Source organism: Rousettus aegyptiacus, unplaced genomic scaffold (assembly GCF_014176215.1).
Source record: "Rousettus aegyptiacus isolate mRouAeg1 unplaced genomic scaffold, mRouAeg1.p scaffold_m13_p_17, whole genome shotgun sequence".
NCBI lineage: Eukaryota > Metazoa > Chordata > Mammalia > Chiroptera > Pteropodidae > Rousettus > Rousettus aegyptiacus.
In genome coordinates, this window is record NW_023416292.1 from 41,973,133 (window position 1) to 41,996,591 (window position 23,459).

The following is a 23,459-nucleotide window of genomic DNA, read 5'->3' on the forward strand; positions in this document are numbered from 1 at the left end:
CTTATGCCACATAGCACAATGCTTAGTGTATAGGAAGAGTTTGATAAATGCTTCATAAATATTCGTTGGATAAGCAAATAGATGAATAAATAGATTTTTGGCAACAGCATATTGAGTTGTTTTTTTTTTCAGCCTGTGAACAGACAGTTAACACATAAAACATTGACTGTTCCAAGTATTGATCTTAATCAAAGGAGAAAAGGCCAATTTAAAATTTTCATATCCTATTACTTTCTACAATGCGTCTATACATGTCTAAAAATGAAAATGTCAGTGGAATATCTAAATACATGGATTGTATATTATTAAGACTTAGGTTGTTGAGTAAGCACCTAAAATGCAGTGAATGTTTGAGAAAACAGATTAAGCTTTGCACAATTTTAGAAAGGGTCGTAAAAATTATCTGGCCAAACTATCTCAGGTTGTATGTCAATAGCCCTTACAGAAGAAATGTAAACTGTTCTTGAATGCTTTTAATAACAATGAATATGCTAGATCTTTAAAGGCAGTGCAACCTCTTATAGCTACAGAAAGATCTTTAGAAATATAATCCTTTTATTGATCCCAAATCAGTCTTCTCATAAGTTCCATCCATGTTTTATAGTTCTGCCCTATGAGATAGCATGGCATAAATTAGTCTAATGTATTAACATAAACAAATTGTTGATTTTAAAATACAGTGTTCTTTTTTTTCCTTCTTCTTCAAGTAAATAAATACCTTTGAGAGAGGCTGTGTCATCTAGGGAAAAGATATCTGACTTGGTTGACTCCGTTCTTCATCCAAAGCTGCTTCTAAATCACTATCATGGTATCTCATCATCAAAGGAAATAGCTAGGGTTTATTCACAAGATGGCAGTGCCCAAGAGTGCAAAAGAGGAAGCTGCAAGGCCTGCTGAGATAAAGACTCAAAAGTCACATACCGTCACTTCCGCCCAACTCTCTTGGTGAAAGCAAGTTACAAGGTATAATATATATTTTATAGCCAAGAAATAGGTAAATCCCTTTTCCTATTTTTACCTATTTTATCTATTGAGGGGGAAAATAGCCAAATCATATGACAAAGGGGCATGCATACAGCTCGGAAGGACTTTTGTAGCCATCTGTGCAAACAGTAATAACTTGCCTTCTCGTCACAGAATTCGCATCCTTTACATATGCAAAGTGAACAATTTTTTCTTATCCACCCCTTTCCAAGACATTTTTGGTGTCGTTCCATCTGGCATTAGTCTCAGCGTCTATGATCTTGTGATTTATATTAGGTCCCAAAGCATATAAGGCTACTTGAATTCCACTTCTCTTTATCCGGAATTCTGTGAAATGAGAAGACAAGTTGTCTGTTTTCTATACACCCAACAAAAAAAATGATATGGCCATTTTTTTGATATAGAAGATAACTCTCATTGAGAAATAGGAGAAATGGAAGAAACATAGCAATTACTCGTCCATAGCAATTTTAAAATTCAGTTGGGCATATGTATTGTTTTGTTTAGAAATGGCCAGCAATAGCTCATGGTGGCAGTTGGCAGTTGAGTAGCTATTTCAGCTTGTTTCTGTCCACAAAATTAAGAACCCCTATTTTTCTCTTTATTTTGAATTGTCCCTTTTAGTCCTAGCTCATAATGATGTCATCACAAAACTCTTAAAAACCTTTTGAATTTATATAAGGACTGACTCCATGCCTCAAAGCTATGTCCATTTTTTTTTTTTGACACTGACTTTTTTCCATGTTGAATATGTCTTGCTGCTATGGCACAATGTCCTCAAGATTCCTAGAATCAATAATGTCTACTTAAGAGAATCTACTAAGACTCAATTTAAATTTTTCTAAAGTCTTAGCAAAGTATCACATAGCAACACTCTTGATGTGATCTTTACTCTGAGGTCATTTCTTACTCTGAAAATCATTTTCCTTTTAGGACACCAAATATAAAAGTTGGTTTATTTTCCAACCCAGCAAGTCCTGGGCCCTTTTGCTTTACTCTAAGTTTGCTTAACGAATTGAGTATATCTCTATTTAGCTCTTTTCTCTCTCACGGTACCTTATTATACTAGAGTAGAAACACTCAGCTGACACTTTCAGCATTCTGTCTAGATATTTCTTTAGCCAGATCCACAAATGCATTATGTACATTTCTAGCTTCTAAATTATAACCAGCGACATCCTCGCCAATTGTTCTGTCACTACATAATACAGGCCACTCTTTTCCCAGTCACCAATAACAATTTTCACACCGCATTTGAAGCCTCCACTAACAGTTTGTTCACCATTCTTCCAGGCTTTACTACAGCCTACTCTTGATTTTTCAAGAGAGGCCTCTGCCTGCCACTCAGTCTGAAAGCCAAAGCCGCATGTTTCAGATTTTGTTATTCTAGCAAACATTTCTGTATCATTTATCTGTTGCTGCATATCAAACCATCCCACAATTAGTGGCTTAAAACAACAAGTAATCTGCTCCTGATTCTGCAGTTTGGCAGTCTGGTCAGGGCTCAGCTGGGCAGGCTTGCTTTCTCCATGTGGTGTTAGTTGTTCTCATCCATTCATTTGCAGTCAGTTGACAGACTCTTGGAGACTTGGCTGGCATGATCTCCATGTGGTCTTATCTTCAAAGAGACTACACTGGTTTCGTTCACAAGGTGGCAGTGTTTAAAATAGGCAAGAGGGGGAAATTGTGAGGCTGAGGCTCAGAATTGTACAATATAATTTCCTCTGTATTCTGTTGATTAGAGCAAGTCACAAGGCCGGACCAAGATCCTGGAGCATGCAAATGGCTCTTCTCATCCAAAGGCTTAAATCCACCACACCAGAATTTGAACCAAAGTCTATTTGATACAGGCTCTTTTCTCTATATCATGCCGCTTCCTAATTTATCCTCTCTGGACCTCATTACTTTATGTCTAAAATGAAGGCAGTTTGACTCCATCAGCATTTGCCAAAGACCTGGAGTTCAGCCGAGCAGGTGCACCAATGGCCTTTTACCCCCTGCTTTGCAGAGCAGCACCTACGATTTTATTTGTTTTGGTTGTATGTACAATTTCATTGAGAAAGAGATTGAGACGGGGGAAGAGAGAGAGAAAGAGACAAAGAGACAGAGAGACAGAAACAGAGGGAGAGAGAGAGAGTTTGGAAGAGACTGAGAGAGAATGAATGAGAGACAATAATGACAGAATTTTTATGAAAAGCCTTCTGGGAATCCATTGTCATCAAAGCTCCTTTTATACCACTTTTTCCCAGGCTATCTTTCTATTCCTCCAGCATGGCAGGTACCTCCTCCCCCTCTTAGGGCCATTTGGCTAGTGTTGGCTCTGCCTGGAATGCTCCACCCTCGGGTTTTTAAACAGCTGGTCATGCTTCTCTTTCAGTTCTCACATCAAAAATTACCTCTTCAGAGAAGTCTGCTGACAGCATTTGAAACTCAGTCTCTCTGTGCCCCATGTCCCTGGTTGATTTTTCTTTACTGCACTTTCGCCATATGAAAGTACCATGCTCTTGACCACTTATTTGTTTACTTGCTTATTTTCTGTTTTAGCTATTTGAAGTAAACTCCATAAGAAGAGAGATGATGTTGTTCTTGCTCACTGTTGTCTGCCCAGGGCCAAGAACAATGTCTGGCAGATAGGAAGGGCGCAATACATGCTTGTTAGATGAATGAATAATTATAGGATTCTAATTTGAACCACAATTCCACATGACAGCTCTTCAGTTACTGGGAGACAGCTCTCATGTCCTATCTGCAAGCCTTTTCTTTTTCCTTTCTAAATAGTCCTGTTTTCCCCATAATAAGATTTGCAGACTTTTTACCACGTAGATTGTTCGTTCTCCCTTGTGGATTTCAAGAAACTTGTTTCAATCCACATTATATTAATTGAGAGGAAGTTGCCTACATTTGCACAAATTGCTAGCACCTATCAACCAGACAAGAATTCAGGAATAACATTGTCAGGACTACACATGCTAAAAATAATATTTAGAGTTGTTAAGAAAAATTTCACAAATATGTTACATAATATTTTAGAGCCTGGTTAAGTCTGTTTGGATGACAGTACAGAAAAAAATCACAATTTACTTTTGTAACTTGTTTTAGAAGTCCTCATTAGAAATAAAGATTTGGATTCTTTTAAAGATTAAATGAAACATTTATTTTACTATTACTGAGTTTCTACATTACCTGATCATGAAAGTCTATGAAACAAATAAACAACAGTCCAGTGCATTCTTTTTGCTGTTCTAGTTCTAGTTTCTAATTTGGCACGTAATTAATTTATATTTATTGAGTAATATTGTCTCCTGATGTATATCTATGCATGAAACTAAGGAGTCATAATTATTTAAACATATTCAATATAAACTTCTCATCTGGGAGATTTTTAAATGCAAAAACTATAAATGATTTTTGTGTAGTAATAGTTTGATTTTCACCTGGTTAGGTGCTTTAATTGTTATTTAGATTTATTGTATTGAAATCATAAAGTTGACTCATCCTCAAATTATAAAGAATGGGATTATTAAAAGGCTACAATTCGCATGTTGTAGTCCTATGAGAGATTTCATCCAAATGTTCACTTCAAGACTATTTAGCAATCTCTTCTGTGAACCAGTCCTGATCTCTTCAACAACAAAAGAATTGTTGTTGCTTACATGTTCATTTGTATATACACTTGGAGTATTGAAGCTAAGTCTTGCAAGTTAGCATCTAACAGAAAATATACCTCATCTCTCCCTGAAGTTCTGATCTAATTACCATTTTTAACCATGCCATGTGTATTAGACTTCAATAGAAAATATCTTCAATAGAAAATATAGATTATGATGTTTCCAAACACAAGTTAATGCACATACTGCTAATGTATACATTTTTAAAGATTTTAATTAAAATACAGCTAACATACAATATTATATTAATTTAGGTATAAATCTTTTAATTGTAGCCAAAGTAATATTTTTAGCCAGGTACATTATTAAAAGGTATTTAAATTGCTCCATATGTGTGTGTGTGTATCTTTTTTTTACAGGTAAAAATTTCACATTTTGGGTTAGTTGACTGTGAAGCAGACCAATCAATTTTCCAATATAATTATGCCTTCACCTCTTTTCTGTTTCAGGCTGTGATTTCACACTTGTTAATTAGTTAATCATTTTGGTAGAGTGGACAAGGGGAGAGTCAAATAGACTTTTTAATAATATAAATTGACGTGCACAATTTGATCTGGGTTGGCTGGTAGAAGAACCTAACTCTTAATGAAAAATACCTTTTATTCAGTTCTTTTTTTATTTCGTGTTGTAAGCAACTGGTGTCAAGGTTAATGGAAAATTCTCATAATTATAGCTAAAAGAGATTTCCTTGAAGTATACTCCTGCTGTTTAAAATAACTGATTTTACCCTTCTCCTGTCTTACATTATTGTTTTTTTGTTTTTGTTTTTTTGTTTTTGCTTTTTTGTTTGTTTGTTTGGTTTGTTTTTGTTTTTTGTTTGTTTGTTTTTGTTTTTGTTTTTGTTTTGCAGAGTTTAATCTAACTAGTTCAAAATAACCATATTCTGGGCATACAGTCTTTGGTTGAAATTAACATCACTTGAAACTTTAATAAAAACCCCATGATTACCCCACCGTCAAATGTTTATTAAAGACACACTTACATTTGTTATGAGACTTATTCAGTTTTAACATTGCAATTCTCTTTTTGCTTCTTTTTCTTTTGACTTGCAGTGGACTTCATATGCAATCACCACTATTTCTGAAGTAAGGTGCCATTAAATGCTCAAGGAAGTGAGTGGTTTTTTAGAGAAATCTTTAGCCAAACTGCCTTTTCACACACCAGGTACCTTTACTTAACTGACTTCCCCATCTGCTTCTTTCATTTCAGCTAAGTCCACTGCCTTTTTCATCCTGTTCTGCTTATTCATTTGCACATTTTCCACAATATCTCATATGTTTGGAACAACGCATTACTTTTCTGCCAAATTCATTCTCAATTAAAGTTAAACTTTACCTAAAAATGTCATCAAGTAGTGTCACTTTTAGGTATATTGACTAGACTAGATGACTAAATGTATCCTGAGAACTTTTACTGATGTAATATATATATAAGTATCTATCTATTTATCTGTCTATCTATCTATCATCTATCTATCTATCTATCTATCTATCTATCTATCTATCTATCATGTTTCTATCATCTATCTATACATATATACACATATACATATATGTGTATAAATATATGTGTATATATATATGTGCGTGTGTGTGTGTGTGTGTGTGTGTGTGTGTGTGTAGAGAGAGAGAGAGAGAGAGAGAGAGAGAGAAATGGTCTTTTGAAAACTTAAACTCTAGTTCAAGTTCAGAAAGTATATACACCAAGAAACACAAAATGACAGTGTTTACAAAAGGCAGCCAAGATTCTTGGACTAAAATTGTTACTTAATAAATAGTACTTTCCTCAGTTTTTCAAAAGAAAAATTTGTATTTGAGCTGAGTCTTTATTCTAGGCAGAAGGGATAGCACACGGACAGCTATGGTCATAAGAATGCCAAGCATATTTAAGATTTAGCAGCTGAGTCCTAAGTAGCTGCAGAGACTATGGGAAAGCCTGTTAGGCTAGGAATTTAAATGTGATTATATAGACAACAGGAACCTGAAGAGGCTTTAAGCAGAGAAATGACATAGTTCAATTCGTAAGTCACTGGTAATCATAATATAACTCCTATTCATCATTTCAATAATAACTTCCACTTTTCCCCTCACTTAATCTCTCTTTTCTGATTAAACCAGTCTAATCACTAGGTTTATGTTTGCATCATCTATATCTTAATTCCACTGTTCCTCATTTTTAAGAAGACCACTTCTCCTATTAAAATATTAAAAGGCCAGTGATAACTCATATCCTCTGTGGCTTTGTTGAGCAATGATTATTTCTCTTTTCTTCTCAGCTTTAATAGAATTTTACTCAAGTGGAATAAGATAGAATGGGTTCTTTATGTGCTTGTTCCTTTTCCTTTTCTTAATGTAAGCCTCTGGAAGGCAGGTCCTGTGACCCTCAGGCCTTGCAAATGAAGAAATTGCAAAGTAACTGTTGATTGATTCTTTCTCATTTTAATCAGCAAGACAATTGTGTTTTGAAATGTAATACATTGATGAGCAATATTGTGATTATTAAGTTGGTAAATGTTACTACTTCATGATGAACAATTTTACCTTCGTGGATATATCTTTAGGAGACATACATTTTTTAGGCTCTTTTTTGGGAGTGCTTTCATGGGGTCTTCAAAATGTTTTCCCATCATTAGGGAACACTCCCTTATGGTTCTTTTGAATCTTTGGTTATGGCTCATTCTCCACACAACTCTTGGGAGCCCTTGGAATTCTTTAAGCTTTCTCTGCTGGGACCTGTTTACCTTTTCAGGGGGCCCTATCAAATAGAGCTTAGGGTGACCTCACACTGCCTTATTTTATGTAGGTCCCTGAACTGGTCCACAGGAAAGTCTTGCATTTCCTTTGCCCTGACAAATTTTAGGAATGAGGGATGGTCAAGATACAGTTTCATCTCTTTTAGCTCATCTTTTAGCAGCAGACAACTTAGTCTGTACACTTGAGACACTGAATATTGTGTTCCCCTCCTTCATGAAGAAAAAAATGCACAGAACACATATCAACACATAACCCCTTTCTTGGAGCTTGGGATGGCAGTGAGACTCATAACATCATCAACATGCTCCAAAGAAATGATTTTATAATCTCTAGCATCCCTAACTTTATGTACCCTTAGTGGAGATGAAGGGTATAAGAGTTTTCTAAGCAGCTTTTTCTCATACATTCTGCAAGAGGAAAATTTATTTTTGTAATTTATTTCAATTCCCAAAAACTTATATTTTGATACTGTTACATTACTGAAATCTATGTATAATTTTAATTACCAACATTAATTACATGAAAACATAGTATTAAAAAAATCTTAAATTTTATAAAATTTCCCTCATACCGAAATTTTTTTCTAGATTTTGTCGATAGCATTTAATTTTCAAACGTGGCAAAAGGATTGGCTTAATCAAGGTCTTTTATGAAACAGTTGCCAAAATGGGATTAAACATGCAATAATTTTATTAGGTGAAATATCTGAGAGAAAATATGAGGGGAGGTAGAGAAAGCTGGGGGACCCGTAAGACAACAGTTTAAGTTTGGCCCCAGGTGTAGGAGAGAAGGCATTTGGGTGGGAGCATCCTAGAGTGCCTTGCAATCTAAGTAAGCCTCAGCAAAGTCATGAAGGAAGCCTCGTCTTTCAGAAATGGGCCTGCATTAGTATCTCTGTCCTGTTTAGACATTGACCAACTTAGCGTGGGGAGCATGACTGCAATGTAGTTAGTACAAGGCTGGATTCTGCAAGAGCCGAGGCCTTGAGTTCTTTGAAGTTGACACCAGGCTACTTGAATAAAGAAACATTGGCACTGTATTTGCAATCTTCTCTTGAGCAATATAAAGAGAAATGGCATGGCACCAAAGATAAATTAAATTTATCCAAAGACTCGCGTAGTGTTACAGTATGAAAAGAGAAAAACGATATTGCATGCAGAAGGCTGGAGGGGATATTTTCCCCTAAATCTTATATAGTAGTTTTTACAGTAAATCATACTAGTTATTATTCAAGTTTTATAATTGTGTCCCTCTGTTTCGAAGAAAGTATTGGGAGTCATCTCTTTCCTAAGTAATGTATATATATGACTGTCAATAAATTAACTTCTTTAAACCTTGGTGTATTCACTTATACCTGCTTTGCCTTTCTTATGGTATTTTAGTGATACTATTTGAAAATTAAGAAAATAAAAGATGAAAAAATGATTCATAACATATAGAACACCATATCAGTTAAAGTTATAATTATTGTTACCACAGCCTATATGCCAAGCTAAAGCATTAATAGTTATGCAATCATTTATTAAAGAGTAGAAGTTCACTACGATTTTGTGTTTCTCTATTAAGGACTCATCTCCATTAGCTCCACCCACATCCAAGCCCCCACCATTTTATTTCTCACTGAATACTGTACCAGCCTCCCGCAAGAGTCTCCACTTCCACTCTTGTTTGTCCTACATTCTAGCCTCCACACCACATCCTAAGTGGCCTCTTACAAATTAAGTCATATCATGTCCCTACTTTGCTTAAAATATTCCAGTGACTTTAAGATATCCGAAATTCTTGTACGTAATAGCTCCTGCCTGCCTCTCAGACCTCATCTCATTCTCCTTCACCTTGTACCAGTTAAGCTGTGGCCACAATTGCTTTCTCTAGACTTTCCAACAGGTTAAGTTCATTCTCACCTATGGACTTTCTGTTCTCCTTGCCTGGAATTTTTGGGCCCTTTCATTCAAAAAGAAGAAAGAGAAAATTGTTGCTAATAGCAAAGTGTAAATAATATAGGAATATTTCTGTTATAATAAGTAGTTTATATTTATTGTAGTTTATCAGATATCAGAAAATGCAGATGACAGCTAACCAGGTAAAGTGTGAAGGAGTGGTCACACAGTTCTCCTTTTTTGTTCCCTCCCATTAACAGGAGATTTTGATTTCATTCACTAAAGTTCATCTTCTTAAATATTTCTGAAAAGAAAAAACAGAGAATTATTTTCCCTTATGGCATTTTAAAAAACATTTTTCATGTAAAGTTAATAAGTTTTAATGCAAGTGTTAAAATGCCAAGTTGTGATTCCTGGTTTCTGAACCTCTATACTTCACTGAGAGAAAACTAGAAAATGCTTTCAGACCTCAGTGTGCCTCCCATCAATGTGTGTGGCATGTGTGTCTATAATTGCTATTAACATTAATGAGATTTAATTGAGTAGGTCTCCTACACACAGATCAAAAAATTCCCTCAAATAACTACAGGCATAGCCAATCATGGAGCATAATTCATAGTACATGTAATTTAAAGTGTTTTACATTAAAGCATGAAATAAAATAAGTTGGCTCCTTAGCCATTTTTGGAGTGGATACCTAAAGTATCTTCAATATTGCACTACCAGTATTAATAAAAGACAAGTTTATAAACAATTCAATAATTGGACAGGCTACGTATTGATTTTTTCCTTTGTTATATAATATTACCCACTTTCCCATCCAGAACCACGTCGCACTGGGTTGATGAGTGCTAGAAACGTGGCCGCTCTTGTGTATTGGAATGTGGAGAGATGGAAAGGCTGTCACAGCAGTCAATAAGATCTGAGAGGTGTTGACTAATTGCCTGCTAATTACACAGTAAATTGTCTAATTAAGCTGATGGTTAATTAGGGTACGCTTGCACAGCAGTCTTGTGGAATTTGTGTCTGATGTCTGGGAAGCAGCTTGTGTAATTGGCAAACTGGTAAGGACTGGCACAGAACATGACTGGAAAGCTCACTGCCAGTGGATGACAGAATAAGGATTTAGTGGAAACAAAAGGATTGTCATTTTTATACTGAAGGTTTTGTTTCAGTTCTGCAGCTATTCTGCAGTGAGCGATTGAGAAATATATCTGAAGCCGAAGTTACCTGAGTAAGGAGGCTTAAAATGTGCTTCAGCATGTGAAATATGCCGCCCGCTTGCCATGTATCAGCTCTGATGCATTATATCACATTCTATTAATCTACACATTGTATTCTTACAGTTCCTTCTTGTAACATGTTATTTGCTGTTCATGTAAAAAAAAAAAAGATAATCCTATGTATCTAAGGAAAAAAATGCCTCTTTTATGAAAGTATAGGGTGATATATATGACTGATTAGAAGACAGTTGAAATAAGAACTTTGAGTTTAGTGTTTAATGTTAAATTTATGTGTCACTATTAACTATAAAATATTAGACATAATACAGTATAATTTGTATACTTTAAAGAAATTTAAAAGTTTATTTGTAATGAGAGAATTTTAGTTTTATCATTTATACAATTTACCATGTAACTGACTTTTGCTTTTAATTTAGTAATATATAAAAACAGAATATTTCAATACCCAATTAAATGTTTTTCATTTCTGAATGAATGTGACTTTGTTTGCCTGCAAGATTTGAGTGCCTTTAAAAATAAAAGATTTAGGAGTTTGTTTTTGTTCTTTATAGCTGAGAAAGTTTAACTTTTTATTCAGAAAGTTATCTGTGGTTTAAATACAAATGTAAAAATTCACCGTTAGTAAACTAAACTAATCCATTGGAGAATACGGCTCCTTTATAGTGAAGTTAGACAAACACACACAGCATCTATTTATAAGAGACCTGAATGCAAATAATCATTTCAATTACCATTTACCACCCAGACTCCAACAGTTTTCGAAGATTTTGAAATAAGATTTTGAATAGAACATTAGGTTGCAGTTGAAACAAAAGGCCACAGGTACACAATGAACCTTGAATTTATACTTTTGTGTTAATAAAGCAAGAGAAAAATTTTAAACATTTCAAAGCTAGATTTTTAAAAGATAAAGAGGCCTTGATTAAATTATGGTATTAATTTTTTTCTGCTTTCTTAGCAAATAAAATGTATGTCTGTATGTGGCTAGGCATCCATATATGCTTTTGTTCCCAGTTTTCCATGGAGAATTTGAATTTGTGTATATACCGTGTTTCTAAGTAGCAAGAGAGAAATATACATGACGCATTATCTAAAATGCCTTTGCATTAGCATTAACCTTGGAGATAGATGTATAGTAAGTGAAGATATTTACTATTTTAACAGAAAGGGTATTTTCCAACCTGTTTTGAAGCAATATTTAAAAAAATAAAGTCAGAGATATAAAAAAAAATGAAATAAAAATCATCTTCATTTTGAGAATAAAGAAAAATCATTTTTATTTTATTTGTAGTTTTAGGTTATGAAGTCTTAGAAGATTTATAAAGAAATTATGCAAAATAGAAGAAAAGTAAATTTACTAAAGGAATGCAATGCTAAACACTGAAATTGCTTATTTAAAAATATATCTCCTGAGGGAGAAAAATCATACAGAGGTCAGTGTTGCCACTCCAACCATTCTGATCTACTCAGTTTTTCATTTGATTACTCAGAGAGAAAATATAAGAAGTTTATTGTAAGTGATAAAAGTTTGCATAAAAAGAAAAAGAAAACAAGTAGATCTATCATTGTAAATAAAGTTATAAAGAATTTTTTACAAACACAACCATTAAGAAAAAAATTAGTTTAGTTTTAAATAAAAGTTTCAATGTTTTTTAATTAAGTCAAAACTTAGGTGGTTTCCAATAATAAAAAGCTACCACAAGAATAAAATAAAAAATCACGAGATCATGTAGTATCTGTTGAGAACTTCTTGTAATAATACTTTACTTCAGCCTTTAAATATACATATATATAAGTGTATGTATAATACATATGTATAAATACACATGTATATATATATATATATAACATGTGTATATATATATGTGTGTGTGATATGTAGTCAGTTTCTTTTTAATTCATCAGAAAGTTTCATTTTTTTCAATATAATAAATTAAGAGTAAAAATTACTACATTAAGAAAACTTAGCCATCAACCTCATTGTAGAATTATTTTGTTTTATTTTATAATTTAAATATCATAAAATTCACTCTTTTAAAATACACATTCCCATGGTTTTTAGTATATTCTCAGAATTGTGTAACCATCACTGCTATCAAATTAATTTCGGAACATTTTCATCAACCCCAAAAAGAAACCCATACCTACTGGCAGTCGCCCTGCATTTTCCACACCCCAGCCCCTGAAGACCCCTCCTGTGCACTCTGTCTCTGTGGACGTGCTTATTTTGGATATTTTGAATAAGTGGAATCACACAATATGTGACTTTTTGTGTCTGGTTGCTTTATTGACATAATGTTTTAAGAGGTCATCTATGTCATAGCATGTATCAAAACATCATTCTTTTTTGTTTATACATTATATTTTGTTAATTCATTAGTTCTTGAATATTGTAGGGTTTACCTTTTGCTCCTTATAAGTAGTATTCTTTTGAACATTCATGTATAAGTTTGGATATATGTATTCAATAATTTTGTGGATATATCTAGGAGTAGAATTGATAGGTGTTGTGATAACTTTATGTTTAACTTTTTGATGATCCTCCAAACTGTTTTCTAAAGTGGCTTACCCACTTTATGTTCCCACCAGCAATGTATGACATCTGGAATTTCTTCCCATCTTCACCACCATTGTGGTCTTTCTTTTTTATTTCAGCCATCAAAATGAGTGTGAAGTTGTTCCTCATTGCGATATTGACTCCTAGTATAATTGATAACTAGAATAGTAAAAATATGAAAGCCTAATAATTGCTTTAATATTCTTAACATATCACCGTGACAACTAGTTGATATGACTAGTGATTAAAGTAGCTGCTATTTTTTGTCCTTCCCTCTTGTTCTAAAATGTGTGATCATCAGGAAAGGCTGACTCATTTCCATCAGAGGCGTGCCATTAAGAGCAAGTCTGAAAATTGAGTTGGGGTTGGGAGAACAATGGCCAGTTTAGATGGGTTTCTGGGCATTGGGAGAAAATGTTACAGGATGTTTGCGTATTCAATGGGTACTCTGTTGCCATTGGTAATTTATGTAGTTCGAGGAAATAAATGTTTCAAGCTAAATTTTGAACATAACATAGTGAATTAGAAACATTTCATATGCTCTAGATAGCAAGGATAAAAAATATTACTCTAGGAGTCTGAATCAGATGCTTTTCTCTGCTCTTTGCTCCCCTACTTGGTAATTTGATCATTCTAGATCCAATAGCACAGACCGTGAGAGTTAAAAAGACCTAACTTGGCTCTAAGAGTCTTATTTACATATGAGGACAATTAGTCTTAAATTAATCAACAGTTTTGTTCAAGTTCATTTAGCCGGTGATAGGGCACGCTTAAACTATGTACTTGGCACTTGTAGCACTGTATTTCTTGTATAATTTTATCTTCTCTATAGTTCTTTGTTCATTGTTATGGATCACATATTGTGGAGCTATGACACTGTTCTTGCTCTCAGAGAACTTAAAATCTGGTGCTGATATGCACTAGTAGTCAATGCACATACTTTGTGAAACATGCTATGAGAAAGGCAGTCAGGAGTTATGAAAATGCAAAGGAGATACCAGACTAAGCCGGGTGCAAGGGATATTATTGGGAAAAAGATGATACCTAAGAGGATTCCTGAGCAGTGCTGTCTGAAGAAGAAGGAGCTTGTTGCAGCTAAGTAGTACATGCAGTCAATCTGAGCGAGAAAGCCCAGTAAAAGTGGGAGTTTAGCTTCACTAGAAGGATGAGGTCCTGAGATTAGAGAGTTAGACTGGAATCAGATAGTAAAGGGCCTCATTTAACCATTGAGAAGAGTGTAGACTTTATTTTAAAGGATAATGAATGCACTTTATGCAAAGAAAGACAAGAGCAGGTTAGATATACATTTTAGAAGAGTTCTCAGATAGTAGTATAGGAAGTGTTTCAAAAATAGCCGTGCAAGACTGGGAGATGATCAATATATTCATCCGTCAAGTGTAACCAGCTACTCTATGTCCAAGCACTGTGCTTGGGCACTGAAGATACAATGATGAGGAGATGAGGACCAGGGCAAGGCCCTTACTTCTTGGAGCTTACGGGTGCAAAACACTGGAGGAGAAGTGGTATTGGACCGAGGTTGTAGTTAGAGCAAGGTGAACCTATTTTAAATATAGGAAGGCGACTAAAGTAGTAGTCTTGGTGACTGTGTTGCTGGCCGTAGCTGGTGTTTTAAATTAAGGATATGCAGCTTATGACCTGCTGACTGGGGAGGCACAGACCCCCCACACAGGGTCTGAGCTCCCACTTTGGAGAAGTGAAAACCCTGGGGGCATTCTAATTGAAGGTGCAGTTTTAACATACCCACGCAAAGGAGGTAAAATCATAAGTTGCTTTACTTACAAATCCCAGAAATCGGAAGGGGAGCAGTGAGCAAGGGGAGGGGAAGCACTCCATGCCCGGGAAGCAGGAGCCAGAGAGAGAGGCGACCAGCACCTATTACTTATCAGGTGCAAGTCACTAATTTTTAGGGTTCAACTCTCAGTGGTTCTATAACTCTAAGTGCCATGGGAATCCTAATTGGGTTCTCATCCAAATGTCCAGACTCTGAGTGTGAGCAGGGTTGTTATTCTGTGAAATGCCTAGGCGGCACCTCAAAATAGCTGTTTTCTCATCATAGTGACTGGTCGCATGAAGCTACAGATGGAGAGCGAGAAGGCAAGAATGACCTTGGTTTATCTGACTTGGTTGCTTTTTCTGATTGTTCCACTGATGTAAGAATAGAGGAGGAGAAATCATGTCTCTGTGCTCTGCTCCAGCGTAAAGCAGGACTTTTCGATATCAAAAGAAAACTATCAATAGGTACTTTTATTTTCCAACTGTAATTACATCACATGTTGGGAAGGAAAAGGTCATCTGAATAGAGGAACTGCAATTATTAAACTTGAGCTGAAAATGTTAATATTTTTTCAGATGAGGCACTCATGTAGAGTTCTAACGTTTGAACTCTATTTAATTATTCTAAAATTAAATCTAAAACTAACATCAGAAGGGGAAAAGTTAAATAACAGAGCAGGATGTTAAATCAATATGATTAATTAATTTTATATAAATAGCTTGAATATTGCTATGTTTATCTGTAAATCATTTCTCATGGTACCAGCTGTAAATCTTAATAATAATGATAATGATGTGTGTCATCCTCCCACCCAGCAGAGGTGTCATGACAAATTGTTAATAAACTGTCTTACAGTACTTCACAGATTCAAATGCTAATGCAATAATAACGTAATCAATAATAATAAAATCAACAATGGAACAAAGAATTTTGATGCCGCTCAGAAAGGGAAATTTATTAAAACTGTGAGTTCTCACAAGTGAACAGCGTACCAAAAAAGAACTCTTCATCCATTTAAGTCTATATTTACTTTTTGACTTTTAACTTTCAGTAAGGGGAAGAGGGAGCACAGAGAAGGGCGGGAGAAATACTTTTACAGTTTATCGATATGAGGCCACTGATCTCTCTCCTTCTTTCTCTGTCCCTCCCTCCTTCTCTTTCCTTCTCCTTTCTCACATGCTTGCACACAGGAATTCATGGACCGCTGGTAGGCCATTCCCATAGAATTAGTTACAAAGTCAACAACAGTATGGAAATGCATAGATCTTCCATCCGACACTGACTTTCATCGTTCAGGGCCTCATTTATATTTTTGTATCTCACTTAGAACAAAGGTCTGATTTTCATGGTCTCTCCTGACATAAATCAATATACTTATTTTCGACCAAATTTATCTCCCCAAAGTATATTTGGACATGAGTTTCCCCATCAACATTCCTCGGCATGCATGCCCAAGAGGGCCTCTATCATCTCAACCCAACTTCTTTTTCACCCTAATTTTATCCCCACCTTTTCACACGAAGGAAGTTCAACAACAGAAGCCCTATGATGTTTATAATGTGAGTGTCCCATTGTAACTGTATAAAACTTCTCAGACTCCACACGTTGTTTTGATTATCCAGTCTACCGACCATGCTTGCGCACGCGGATCCGTGGGCTGCTCACTACCAAAGCCAACCTGCCTCAGGTAGCGTGCAGCCCTTGTCCATGCAGCAGCTATGGTCTGAAGAGCCCTCTCCAGCATCTTGCTCATTAACAACTGAATTCACCTGCAGGAGTCAGTTAAGACATGACTCTTCCTAGAAACTTTCTCTTCCCTCACAATTGTTTTTCCATAATCTTTTGGAGTTCTCGAAGTGCCTGCTTTCATAAGAACTAGACAAAAGTTGCAGTGGAATTGCAATTCTGCCACTAACATACTATGTAGCCATATAAAATGAGGTTCTCATTTCTGTTCTATCATGCTAAATGTTTAATCAGAAATCTTTATTTTTCTTTAGAGTTATCTGAATATCGCACCGGATCTATTTCCCTCTGAGAAAACTAGCATTAGGCAACTGTGTATACGTTATATGTCAGGCATTCTGAAAGCCACATAATTCAGATTTTCTCCTTTTCTACCAGCAACTCAGTATGATAGATGTTACAATCCTCACTGTGTGGATAAACTGAGGCCTAACGATTGCCGAGTTCCTGTTCTTTATGTCATCTAGAGTCATAGCTCAGTGCCATGAACACAGCAGACACTCAGCAAAGGCTAAATTCCTCCCTTCTTTTTCATATTAGAATTTTTTATTCTTCCATATGGAAATATGATATGATCTATAACATGATAAAAATTGATCCATAATATTTTTTGTCATCATCTGGCTACACGTTAAATTTAAGTTGCTATAGATTTTTAGGAAAGAAATTAAAAACTCGTTGAAAGATTTACTGTGTGCCTCTTTTTCACTATCTTATTTTATGGGACAAGATTTCTCCCTCCTAAGGCCCACAGCTCATGGATTATGTCTGACTATTTTTTGGAAACCATTGTTTTGTTGGCTTTATCTCCCTGGCCCTTGTTCCAGTAAGATGTTTTACATCTTGCGAATCACAATACCCAATTCTTGGACAAAAATGACTCTACCCCAGAGCTCACCAAGTTTACCAGCAAGGTTGTATATTAGGTAGAACAGATTTAAATCCACGAACCTACAGAAAAGGCTAAGACCCTGTACTCACACCTTAGTTTCTTATATGTTTAAACATTACATGTAATTTCAGGGACAATGAAAACGTTTTTTCTGGATTTGACTCCAGATTTCCATGGCTACCTTCAGCGCTTATGTTTTATTACAATGGTATGACTATGAAAACAGTTTGTACTGGGGGATTATCCTCTCTCCAGTGCTCTGTGCAATATTTTAAAGGTGTCCCAACATTATAGATTATGCTGAAATAATACAGCCTACTTGGTATTGCATTCTGTATTAATATTTACTATAAAATGTCTTGCTACAGCACATTCCTTAACTTCATATAGAGAAAGATGTAATATACAACAGAGAGGTACATTTTTTAGAAACACTGAAATGAAAGTTGTTGATTTTAAAAGACATTTTGTCACAGATGAGTGAGGGAGAAAGAGATCAAACCAGCAAGTCTAGCCAATCCAAGGTTTCATTCATGCATTTCTTTTGCTTAGTGCTTTCCCCTTTGGTATCATTAGCATTTTCATTTCGAAAAATGACAGTCTACAGTGGAAGCAGTAAAAATGTTCAACCTGTGGTTTAAATTATTGATTTTTCAGAATATTGAAGCAGTATTTCAAATGGATTTTGTTAGCGATACTTCTGGATGGGGGGTTTCAGAGGTAATTTGGTATCCAAAAGCCTGTATATTTCAAAGACTTTCCATTCTTTGAATTTCTTTAGACTCTGGTTGATTGGATAAAAATGTTTATTGTCTTCAGGATTATAAGTAGCAGATCATTGCTGCTGGAACTTGAAACATATATTTGCAGACTATACTCTATGATTTATGGCATATGTTCAGACTATGATCTACTGGCAAAATAAATCTTCATTTGGAAACAAAAGCTGATTTTAAAATGAAGGAAAACACTATAATTTGCGTGCATGAAAAGGTCAAAAGTCCAACTGATAGCTAACTTATTGTGATAAAGCCAGGTATGTTTTCATAAGAATGGATTGTAATGAAGATCCTCAAATCATGTTATGCTAACAGAGACTAGAGTGTGGCTACAAAGATTTTCTATAAAATCTTTGTAAGTCTTTCACCACAGTCAACACTCACACATGAACAGAAAATGTTTTGACAAGAAGTGAGATTACTGACTGCTGTGTATATGCTGTGCAGGTAGTTTGCTATTCGCAGCATGTTTCTACTTATGGAAAAATGCTACTTAAAAAATTACATTATATCCAAATGCTTTGATCTGCAATCACTCTACAAATCGAAGCCCTATTGAAGTCAATGAGGGCTTGGAGTGCAAATTTATGACTGTATTGAGCTTAATATGTGGAGAGTTGCGTCATATTTTGTAATGTCAAGTATCATAGAGCAATGGATGCTACAAATTTGAAATGAAACCCGATATTTCCTCTTTGAATAGTGGCAATGAATTAAAAATACAGTATTGGAAGAGATCTTTTTGAGATATTGGGACATAAAAGGGAAACCGGCTACTAAATACATGAGATGTATTCATAATAAGTCCTGTTAATGTTTAAACCAGTTTAAAAATGCCTTTTCAATGGCAATGATACCATGAAAGTTGATTGAAGAATCTGATGTTGTTACTTTTGGGGAAAAATATGTTTAATATGAGGGTGCAAAACCCTAGGACCAAATTCTTTTGTAGAATTACCCTCAATTCCCCTGAAGACTTTATACAATGGACAATCTGACTGAAACAACTTATGTATTATTATGACATAGATCTTCTGATTCCATCTTTATAACATCTCTTAGAAATAAAAATTTTATATCTTTTCATATTGTTTCATAGTATTATAATTAAGGAAACAGAAGGAGAAAAATGAATAAACTATTCAGGGCCACGTAGCTATTGAATGGTGAAGCGAGAATTCTTACTCAGGTTTAACTCCAAATTCAGTGCTTTTCTACTACACAACAGTGTCTCTTCTTATTATTTAAAAATGTTATGTCATAACTGGCATCAAAAGCAGCTTAAAATGAAAACGAAGACACAGAAGAGCAGTGAGCCCTCACAGTTGCACAATATATAGGATATGTAGTTCTTTTGTTTGTTTGTTTGTTTCAGGGTGAAGCCACTAATACCTGGCTCCTTCACTCACCCAGTAAGTGCTTCCCTGATTGAAAATAATTCCCCAAAGACTGTAGTAAGAGACAAAGAAGGGTGTTACATGATGATAATGGGGTCAACCCAAAAGGAAGATATAACATTTGTTAAGTGTTTATTCACCCAACATGTGAGCACCTAAATATATAAAGCAAATATTAACACACCAAAAGGAAGAAATAGACAATAATATGATAACAGCAAGGAACTTTAACACTTTACTTACATCAATAGGTAGATCTCTAGACAGAAAATCAATAAAAAATGTTGGACTTAAATGACAAGTTAGATCAGATAAACTTAGCAGATATTTACATAACATTCCATCCAAAGGCAGCAGAATATGCATTTTTCTCAAGTGCACATGGACCATTTTTCAAAATGGATCATATGTTAGGTCAAAAACTAGTCAATAAATTTAAAAGAATTAAAATCATATCAAGCATCTTTTCCAAGCAGAGTAGTATGAAACTAGAAATTAAGTACCCAAAGAAAACTGGAAAATTCACTAATATGGGGAGATTAAACAATATGCTGCTGGACAACCAATGGGCCAAGTAAAATACGAAGAAAAATAAGAATATAACTGAGACAAATGGAAATCGAAATGTAACATACCAGATTTATGGGATGCAGCAAAAGCAGTTCTAAGAGGGAAGTTCATAGTGATAAATACCTGCCTCAAGAAACAAGAAACGTCCCAAAATAACAATGAAATTTTACATATCAAGGAACTATAAAAAAGAACTAAGCTCAAATTAATAGACAGAATGAAATAACAAAAATTCAAGCAGAAATAAATAAAACAGAAACTAAAAAGATAACAGAAGAGATCGATGAAATTAAGAGTTGGTTCTTTGAAAAGATAAACAAAATTGACAAATCTTTAGCTAGATTCATCAAGAAGAAAAGAGAGATGATACAAATAAAATCAGAAATAAAAGTGATGTACAACTGATACCAAAAATTGCAAAAGATTATGAGACTACAATTATATGCCAACAAATTGAACAATCTGAAAGAAATGGATGAATTCCTAGAAACATAAAAAAAAAAACCTACCAAGACTCAGTCATGATGAAATAGAGTATCTGAACATACCAATTACTAATAAGGAGATGGGTAATGTAAAAATCAGTAATCAAAACCCCCCAGCATTCTCTCGGTACTCTTTACTCTGTCTCTCTCACCATCCTCGTTTCTCTTGGCCCCTCTCACTCTCTGCTTCTGAGATTCTCTTGGCCCCTCTCACTCTCTGCTTCTGAGAGGAGACCATACTCTGGCTGTGGAGTGTTATCACTTTTCTAGTAAACTTTCCTTTTGACTCAAAAAACAAAAACAAAAACAAAAACCCAACAAACAAAAGGCCAGGACCAGATGGCTTCACTGGTGAATTCTACCAAACATTCAAAGAAGAATTAATACTAGTCCTCAAACTCTTCCAAAAAATTGAAGAGGCGGTGTACTCATTTACAAGACCAGCATTACCCTGATACTAACACCAGACAAGAACACCATACACAAAAAAAATTATAGGCCAATATTCCTGATGAACATAGATTCATTCAGTGCAGAAAAAAGCATCCGACAAAATTCAACATTCATTTACAATAGAAATTCTCACCAAAGCAGGCATAGAGGAAACATAACCTCAACATAATAAAGGCCATCTTTGACAAGCCCATAACTAACATCAGGGTCACTGGTGAAGAACTTTCAGCTTTTCCTCCAAGATAAGGGACAGCACAGGGATGCCCATTCTTAACTGCTTTTATTCAACATAGTATTAGAAGTACTAGTCAGAGCGAGGATAGTGGGGTTTAAGAAAATTAATTTAAGTTTTAGTTTTCATTTCTTAGAAAGTATGTGAAATATGACTTTAAGGATATGTATAAAAGGATTCTTAGAAAATGCATCTCCAAAATATCTTTATTTTTATTTAATTTTTATATAATTCTCTCTTCTTTTTTAACTCATTAGCTAATGATCATTATTTTACTGGTGCTATTTCTAATTTTGTAAAAAAAAATAAAATGAATAGCTTATGGAGAGAAAAATCTATCCTGCATTTATAGTTAGAGCAGATACGAAAAAGAAACGATTTATTTTTAGGATTTTTTTCGGATTAGTGTTCTAAATACTAAAAGGTAAATCTACAGAAAATATCCTATGAAAATATCCTAGGCTCTTTAGAATGTTAGAAATTCTGAATTAATCTCAAATTCACATAAAAACTGATTTGGATAAGACTAACAGTGATACATCTTTCTGTTATACAAAGGAACATTAAATTTAAAGAATTTTACATTAATGTGATGCTTCTGAATGGTGGAAATGGAAGGAGTAACAGTTTATTGAAATATTAACATCTTGTACTAATTTAGATTATATAAATGGTATGTTCTCAGTCTATAATTGTGGTGGCCTAGATTCTATATTATTTTTCAAGGCACACATTGGAAACTCATGAGCAATTTTTCATAAAGGTTGGGGAGACTCAAGTTTCATAAAAAGAATGTCTATATTTTCATACATAATACAGTATATTAGTAGTAAAAAATTTAGTCTCTTCAGCCCTTAAAAATTATGAGTAGAGGACTAAAATCATTTAATAATCTATATTAATAGATTTTGTATAGTTTTATTTTTACATAGTTTACATATATATTACAACTTTACTGCTATTAACTATGAATTCCTAAGTTTAAAAAAAAACAGCATATAAAGAAAAAGAATACAAAAATGCAACATTGGAAAATAGAAGACAATGTCTTTACAAATCTAAGAGAAATTGTTTTGAATAATGAATTCTACACCAACCAAAATATCAATCAGTTATGAAGGGAGGACAAACACGTTTACTTTCCACACGCCCTTTCTCAGGAACTAGAGAATATACTATGCCAAAATGAGGAAACGAATGAAGGACTGAGGCAAAAGGAATTTCTGATAGAATTACAAAGGAAAATTTGAGGATCAGAGGTGTGCACTAGACTTTGAGAGCAATTTGGAGTCAGGCATGTGAGAGCCTCTAGGAGAAATTTTCAGGAAACAGATGAAACTGCTCAGTAATCTGACAGGCTTGACCCTGTAGGAAATCAGATTATGAGCCATTTTGTGGAGTTACTATGGCATGTGGAAAGATTAGCCCGTGGTTCAGGAAAAGCCAAGTAAATGAACGTTTAACCTGTGATGTGAGTCAGAGGAAAGAGTAGAACAAGAAAACAAAGAGGCTCGTGGACTGCTATTTGGCTATTCGATGACTAATACTTAGTTATAAATGTAAAAATGTTGATTGCAGATTTAACCGAAAGAGTGTTGGGATATGTTGGGAGGCTGTAGAAGAATAAATATGTATGAGAGGTTATAAAAAAGAACTAAAATCTTAGTTTCTGCAATAGGAAGTTAGAGGTGAAGGCGGAGGCGGACTAGGAACTTTCTCTGTACTAATATCACTGGCCTATTCTCAATATTCAACCAATACATAAATGCAGACTTTTCCTTCAGTTGCTACTCATGTTATGAGAACTAATCTACTATCTTTGGTTCTCAAAATAATAATAAAATGCTTTGTTGTTATCATTAATAAAACTGGCCTGCATATATCCTTTCTTTATCCAAACCAGATTTTTAGCCATTTGTACCAGGATCTTGTTCAGCCCTTAAAGGAAAACAAACAAACAAACAAACAAAAAACAAACAAAAATAAAAACAGTGGAATTTAAGTATATATTTTGTACTAGAGTG

The 23,459-nt window shown here is 34.6% G+C and overlaps 1 protein-coding gene across 3 annotated transcripts in view; it reads left to right on the plus strand.

Annotated features, from left to right (window-relative positions):
• Window positions 1-23,459, plus strand: part of DPYD (dihydropyrimidine dehydrogenase) — a 691,841-nt gene that overhangs the window by 344,894 nt on the left and 323,488 nt on the right. The window contains exon 14 of one of the 3 annotated variants that reach the window (XM_036235255.1): window positions 5,705-6,054. The exons of the other annotated variants lie outside the window; for them this stretch is intronic. Coding sequence (XP_036091148.1) covers window positions 5,705-5,752 — 48 coding nt within the window. The 3' untranslated portion in view covers window positions 5,753-6,054. Of the gene's footprint in view, window positions 1-5,704; window positions 6,055-23,459 lie in introns of those variants that run through there. 3 annotated transcript variants of the gene reach the window in all.